The sequence below is a fragment of the Nasonia vitripennis genome, chromosome 1 (genome assembly GCF_009193385.2).
Source record: "Nasonia vitripennis strain AsymCx chromosome 1, Nvit_psr_1.1, whole genome shotgun sequence".
Taxonomy (NCBI): Eukaryota; Metazoa; Arthropoda; class Insecta; order Hymenoptera; family Pteromalidae; genus Nasonia; species Nasonia vitripennis.
Window position 1 is genome coordinate 26729602 of NC_045757.1, and position 7258 is coordinate 26736859.

Below are 7258 nucleotides of genomic sequence, written 5' to 3' on the forward strand. Positions count from 1 at the left end.
CGAGTTCAAGGAAACTGACCATGTGCACCCTTTTGCTCCCGGCCTTTATATACTGGAAATTCTGTAGCCTCGCTTTTCCATATTAGGAGTGCCTAATATTCTCACGACTTTTCTCTTGACTTTGCGTGACCTCTTAACATTTTTATTACCTTGAGTTTTTAGGAAAAGCGTCTTGTGACAGCTCTCCTGCTGCTTTTCGTCGCCTGTGTACTGTCATGTGTAGCTTTTCCCGATTCGTTTTCGGGAGAGCGTGCTCGACCGATACTTGCTCGTCGCATAGCTATTTTGATTTTCGTCGCTTTTCGTGAGGAATATCACGACTCGTTCAGTGTTAGTTTAGTTAAAGTTCAGTGACATCTTTTTATTTCGTCGCCGTCATTTTTTTTTCTTGGCGTTAGCCATTCTTTCGGATGATCTTCGCCTAGAGCGCGGTTTGTCACTACGCCTCTAATCCTATTTTTGTAGGAATACGTTGTGGTGGGAAATACTGCTTCTTGCGGCTGCTGCGATGACGATGCGAGTGTCTCACGTATGTGTGTTTCTGGTTTCGTGCGTAGAAAAATTGTGTGACCTACTTAAATTGGTGTCGTAGGCACGTAATGGAATCGGGGATTCCATTACAAGAGCTACAATTTAAGCCTCGGGGTGGTCGAAATTGACTGCTGGGATCAAAAGTTATAAGGATTAAAAAGAAAATCGCTAATTTTCGTGAAAAATCCAAGTATTCATGATTTTCCGCTATTTTCAAGCCTAGACAACCTTTTCCCTAGGAAACCATTTTTATCCCACCAGCCCCCAAATCAATTCTTTTTTTCAATACTTCGATTCTATTAAAACACATTTTTAAATTTCACCTCTAGACAAAAAGCAGCATTTTCCTGGTTTTCCCAAAATACTCTCAGGTACCCTCGGGTATCTTCGGTATATCCTCGAGTATCCTCAGTATACTCTTGGGTACTTCCGGTATGGCTGCGTCCACAATTGAGCGTATACATATAGAACATAACGTTTTGGGCAGTACTGCCAATCCACTGTAGCAGACTGCAGTTGAAACGAAGGAGCACACCTGCTCAAAATTTAACCTATAAAAATGTTTAAATTTAAATTGTATGATAATAAATTGTAAAATTCTTTTTTCAAATAAAATTATAAAATGTTGTAAGAGAATGTATTATAATAAATTAGTTTCTGATTAAAAAAAAAGGTCTACCACTGTCTCAAAAAAGGAAAGTAGAATAAATAACGCACATTTCCAAATGAAAATTTTATTATTATAATTAGTTAAATAGCATAGGCAATGATTGTATGATTATGTTCTTCATTGTATAAGTAAGCGATTAATAGCTTCAAACTGAAAGACGAATCATACGTATTTTATTTTAAAATAACTTGAAATTTTGCTCATGCTAAAATTTTGTCCAGCATATAGTTTATAATTAATTGATCATAGTTTTGACATTAAATTTGGTTTACAATATATTGCTTCAATCTTCAGAAAAGCCTTTTTGAATTGATGTCTTGCAAATAAGTATCGATTATTACCATACAATTCAAATTTGTATAGGTTAAATTTTGAGCAGGTGTGTTCCTTCGTTTCAACTGCAGTCTGCTACAGTGGATTGGCAGTACTGCCCAAAACGTTATGTTCTACGTAAACCCCTTGTAAACCATAACGTATACGCTCAATTGTGGACGCACCCTATACCCCTGGTATACCTATGGTATACCCCCGGTATAACCTTGGTATATTCGAAGATCATACTTTCGATGGCTTCGACTACCGGAGGGCAGCCGTATACGCACCGCACCGCCGGCGTTTCTACCGCCGCTTGCGAATATTGACGTAAGATGGCAGTATGTCTGAGGTAGCCGCGAACGCCAATTTCCATGTACCCGCACGTTGAAGTTAAAATTACTTAACCCACCCGCCACTGTGAGGACGCTAGATATATAAGCGATGCAGTTTTCAATTATGCAAAGTATACAGGGTGAGAAAAAAAAATTTGAAGCTTAGTATTTTTGAAACTAACTGGTATCATAAACAACCCAACGAAAGAGATCAAAATGCTATATAATACTAACTATAAATCCAAAATTTTAAATTGATTATTGCCTTTTTACTCCAGTTATCGCGTCACGTAAAAAAAAACGATTCATAGTATACAGGGTGAGAACAAACATTTTGAAGGTTAATATCTTTGAAACTAACTGGTTTCGTAAACAACCCAAACATAGGGATAGAAGTGCTATGTAATGCTAACTAAATCCAAAATTTAAACTTGATTAATGCCTTCTTACTCCAGTTACCGCGTCACGTAGAAAAACGACTTTTTTCAGTTGTTGATGTTTTTCTCAGGATCTGCCCCATGAAATGACTTAAAGTTAAAGTGAAGTATAGTCCTAATAACTTTCAATAATCATGATTTTTTTCATAAAGATTCATAATTTAGTTTTCGAGTTAAAACAATTTCAAAAATTTGCGCTTTATGGTGTGTAATAAAAAAACGACATACGATAATATACATTTTCCGCGGTAAAAATAGGTAATTTTATTCTCTTTCAGGTACATATTAAGCAATTCAGTTTCATCAACTTTTCTAATAACTTTATTAGAAAAAACTGAAATCTCAAAACTAAAAAATCGATATAAAAAAAACGGGTCCAGCAAATGTAAAAACGGACTGTTATCCCGCTATGTACTAGTAATAACAAAGAAAATGAGACTTGGAGGATTAAAATCCACTGAGTAGAAGCTGAGCTAGAGGCGATACGAAGGAACACACACACACTCACATACACATCCATACGGACTGAAAACGCTATTTTTAATATAATTCATTTAATAAAGCATATAAAGAGCGTCTCAAGTTAAATCAAAATAAATCAAAATCTTGTATTAAAATATTATACAGTTTTTACATCCATGACTGCATCAAATTTTCTGTTTTTGAAATCGACTTCTGTGCAAAATTATATATATATATTCATAAAGTGATGGCTTCATAATATTTATTTGTGAAAAAATATGGTGATAGGTCAAAATATGTCTTACAGAAATCTCAAGTGATCGGACGACTTAGTTTTTCAGCAACAAATCTACGTCTAATAATATGTAGCTGACAAGAGCGAATTATAATATACGCTATAACTTCTGAATGTTTCTCGACAAACTTATCCAAGTGCTAGTCCAATAACAAACTTGTAATTAACATACAACACATAAGTCTGTATAGAGCTAAATTTGGTAAGATTCCTGTTAAATTTTCATAAAAATTAATCATCTACGACTATATAAATGGCGAATGTCTTCAAGCATTACAACTTTAAGTTCGCTTGATGCAGCGAAAAACCCATTTTATTACTAGCATAAAACAAGTTGTCGAACGGTATCGAGTTTCAACGGACTCTCTCAAGACACGTCATTATACCTTCGCCCATCCATCATAAAAGAGTCATAAAGAAATCAAGGCAGAAGAAAAGAGACGGTGCGTTTGATGAATCATGATTTATATTATAAGTGTAACATAAAATGAAGGAATACGGGCGCGTACATATAAATTACTGTGGTATAAAAAACATTCTACACTTTCCACTGTCACGATCAGAAAAATCCCGAATCAACGCTGAGTCCAGTTATACAAAATAAATTCATACTCGCAGCCTTCTTTTACAAAGAGCCGCAAGCGTGTCAAGTGTCACGAGACGGAGATCACAGGCGTTTAAACCCTCGCCAAACGGACAATGCGATGATAATAATCGGCAAACGGTGGTGGTGAAGGTAGTGGTTATTGTTGTTCGTTGAAACGCCGAAGAAAACTTCATCGCATGACGATGGATCCTCGGCATCGCTGCAGGATTGGAATGACTGATGAATGCGTCCGTGCTTCATGGGCTCGGTGTTGAGGTATTCAATGCTGGGCGGCGGCGTGAGCGGCAAAGTGGGCGGCCTTGGCTGCGGCTACTTCCGGAGTATCGACGACGTTGCCGTCGAGACCGATGGGTGCCGTGTACGGGTAGCCGTAAGCATAGGCCTGAGCGAGGGCTCCGTACGGCTTCAAGGATGCCTGCGGGAAATCAAAAGAGTGAGGTCCGGGGGAAGAGGAGAGAAGAATGAGATGAGTTGATGATAATGTGAGCGAGTGAATGTGAGAGATTAGCATGTGTGAACAATGGGACGGTGTCAATGATCAGACTGGATCGTGATTTTTTATTGAGACTATTCGTCAGGGTGGTGTTGTGAGAGATGAGATGCCGATGCTTTAGTCGATGTCTTGTTGCATTGCTTCGGGTTAATTATTTGCGTGATTTGTTAGTACAAATTATAATACGCTTGCTGCTGCACTGGGCGGAAAAAAAAATTCTTATTGGCATCTAGCTGAGTAAACCAGAATGTCTCTTATGATTTGCATAGAATAGCGATTTTTGCGATTGTTTGAATCTGCGACTAATGAATAGCTACTGAAATTATTAGAAATATGCAGTAGCTCCGTTGGTATATTTAATATCATTTTATCGACCGAATAGTTATGAGTACCACCTCATGAAACTTAGATAAAGTAATAACTCACGATAGATAATGCATAATGAATATAAAAATAACGCTTTACGTAATATTCAGATAGGATCCCTTTCGTTGCATTGTTTGTTAATATTCACATCGTGAATTAAAATAGTATTTTGGCTCGATTCACGTTATCTAATATTAGCTAATCCACATTGCATTAACAGCTGTGTAGCAGATTCGAATAATCGCACATGTTAGACATAAATATTATCGTTCTCTAAACCGACTCCCGGATGAAAATTCAATCTTTCAACAGTGAATATTCTTTAAAAAGGGATACCGAGGAAGCTCTGATTATAAATCCTGCTCAACGACAAATCTGATCTCAAAATAGAAGCCTAAAACAGAACCCCCTGAGTATCCTTTCACTTCAGTCAATGAAAAAAATTTGGTTATAAAAACAAAGCAACCAGTATGCGAGTAGATCCCTGACTAGCTCATCAACGCTAAGTGGTACCAACCTTGGCGTGAGCGGCGAAGTGAGCGGCCTTAGCTGCGGCGACTTCGGGGGTGTCAATGACGCGACCGTCAGCTCCGATGGGGGCGGGTCCGTAGGCGTAGGGGGCGTTGTAGTACAGAGGGGCGGCGTAGGCCAATGGGGCATGGTAGTATGGCACGTATCCGAGGGTGTTCCTTGCGGCCTCGTAATTGTATTGGGCGAAGTGGGCGGCCTTGGCAGCGGCTACCTCGGGGGTGTCCCGGGGGAGCAGCGCACCAGCCATGCTCTGGCTGGCCAATGCGATGACGAAGAGTGCGATCTGAAAGTGAGTCGAAAATGAAAGTGTGAAATGATATTGCAAACAGACGATCTATATGCGCGTTTTAGCGGTGGTTTGATCGTTTTTATTTTGAGCAAAAGTGTTTACTAACGTGCATGCGAATTTCTATTTGGAAGCAAGAAGCGCGTATAATTTTAGTATTATACTGGACGTTAACGATGCACTTTATCTTCTCTACTGTCGTTTTCGTAAATTAGCCCCGCGTTTAAGTTTTCCTTGCATAGAAGAAATGGCATCTCTTTGTTTTCGCGAAGAGTTTCTCTTGAATTTCGCTAGGAAATTTCAGAGTTTTCTCTACGCGTAAAAAATGTTTTTAATTTATGACTGTAATAAGATGTCTTGAGTTCATTCGTGTGTAGTGGACTCAGGCAGTTATAGCATGAGCATTCGAAGCAAGCTTGGCAAAAGGCAGTCTTGGGATAGGCGACACAATCCTGTACAGATATGCATTGCGCAAGTAAATTTCGATTAGGAAAATAGAAAAAAGCATATGTGCCACCTATCGGTTCTATAAATAGGTACTATACAGCCGGAAAGTTAGAGCAGTGAGGGAAAGCCCGCAGTCCAAAACTATTTCGTTTTACGGTATAGCTTAGCCTTACTACGAACGCTTCCGCATGCTCGCCTACCTCCATCGTATACGCAATATATAGCGGATCATTTATCTCTGCATGTTTATATATTCAACCTATATATCGCGGCTGTATGAAATTCAATTAAAAATGCATTTATGTAATAGTAAACAGAAACTATCCTTAGTTGAGTAAAAAATCGCGCATTTCTTTGCGTCTCACTTCTAACGCGACGCGTTTTGTATAAATAATTAGCACGCGGCTCATTCAAGTGACTTCCTACAAAATTTGCAAGCACCACGACACATAACACCTACTTCCGATTGCGTAAACGCTCCCTTTAGGCTTTTCCGTTAATTGCTAATGACGGAAGGAAATTAGTTTCCTCGTTACGAGAACCAGCACCCATTTTCTATTTACGACTTATTTACAATGTATACTGGTAAGAATCTACAGTTCGCCGAAGCGCTAAACGGTGATTTTGTTTTGAAAATTTCTGCGTTCAAGTAATGACGGTTTCGTAATAATTCAGTATCGACAAAAATTCGACGCCTCGGTGTCGGTAAAGCGAGTGACTAGAATTCTTCAATACTTCCATCGAGAAAGTTCATCTGTTACCAGCAGAGTCTTTGTGAAACTCAGCAATTTATTCTAATATCTTTATACAAAATAAACTTGTAATAAGGTACACATTACTAGACTATCCTTTCAGCCCTTTATCAAACTTACATAATACCGCACACTATCGCTCAAAATAAATAAAATTATCAATCACTCGTTAATAGTGCAATCCAGTACAAAACTAAATGCAATAGGTATATAAATAAAAATACTCACGAAAGCCTTCATGTCTAAATTGTGAGCGCGTGCTGTGGGATACACTAGCAAAAGAGAGGAGAGATCTTCTGTGTTCTGTGACGATGGGAGTGCGCCGCGGTCCCCTTATATAGGAGCTTCTGGTAGGGAGTCGTCTCGGGGCCCGCGCGATCACCGGCGTCGAGGGTAGGGATACACGAGCCGCATACGCCCTGCAGCAACAGCAAGTCTTACCCATAGAGACACCACCACCTCCTCTGACATTGACATTACGCGGTAGCCGAGATGCAGCGGAGGGGCGCGACAAGCGAGGTCAGGATCGCGCGCGACGTGCCCACCGCAAAGACATACACCGGCCGCGCACGTGAACAAGAGAGAGAGAGAGAGAGAGAGAGAGAGAGAGAGAGAGAGAGAGAGAGAGAGAGAGAGAGAGAGATAGAGAGAGAGAGAGAGAGAGAGAGAGAGATCAGCACGGATGTGCGCTAAAGCGGCTTCTTCTTCTTCTTTGTGCTTTGCCTTTTCTCTTT

General features: G+C 39.6%; 1 protein-coding gene across 1 annotated transcript; it reads right to left on the bottom strand.

Moving 5' to 3' along the window:
* Positions 1 to 3490: 3490 nt before the first annotated feature.
* LOC100119710 (cuticle protein 2) lies at positions 3491 to 6828 on the bottom strand. Its single transcript, XM_001600807.4, has 3 exons — positions 6753 to 6828; positions 5026 to 5322; positions 3491 to 4064 (listed from the first exon to the last, which is right to left on the bottom strand). Exons 1-3 carry the CDS (start codon positions 6762 to 6764, stop codon positions 3909 to 3911), a joined length of 465 nt encoding a protein of 154 aa, XP_001600857.1. The 5' UTR covers positions 6765 to 6828; the 3' UTR covers positions 3491 to 3908.
* Between the last annotated feature and the right edge of the window lie 430 nt (positions 6829 to 7258).

What these genes read in the sequence shown, in the direction of transcription:
- LOC100119710 (XM_001600807.4), bottom strand. An exon ending in ACTTCGCCGCTCACGCCAAG is followed by an intron (nt 4,065 to 5,025) that starts GTTGGTACCACT and finishes GATTTCCCGCAG; the next exon opens with GCATCCTTGAAGCCGTACGG.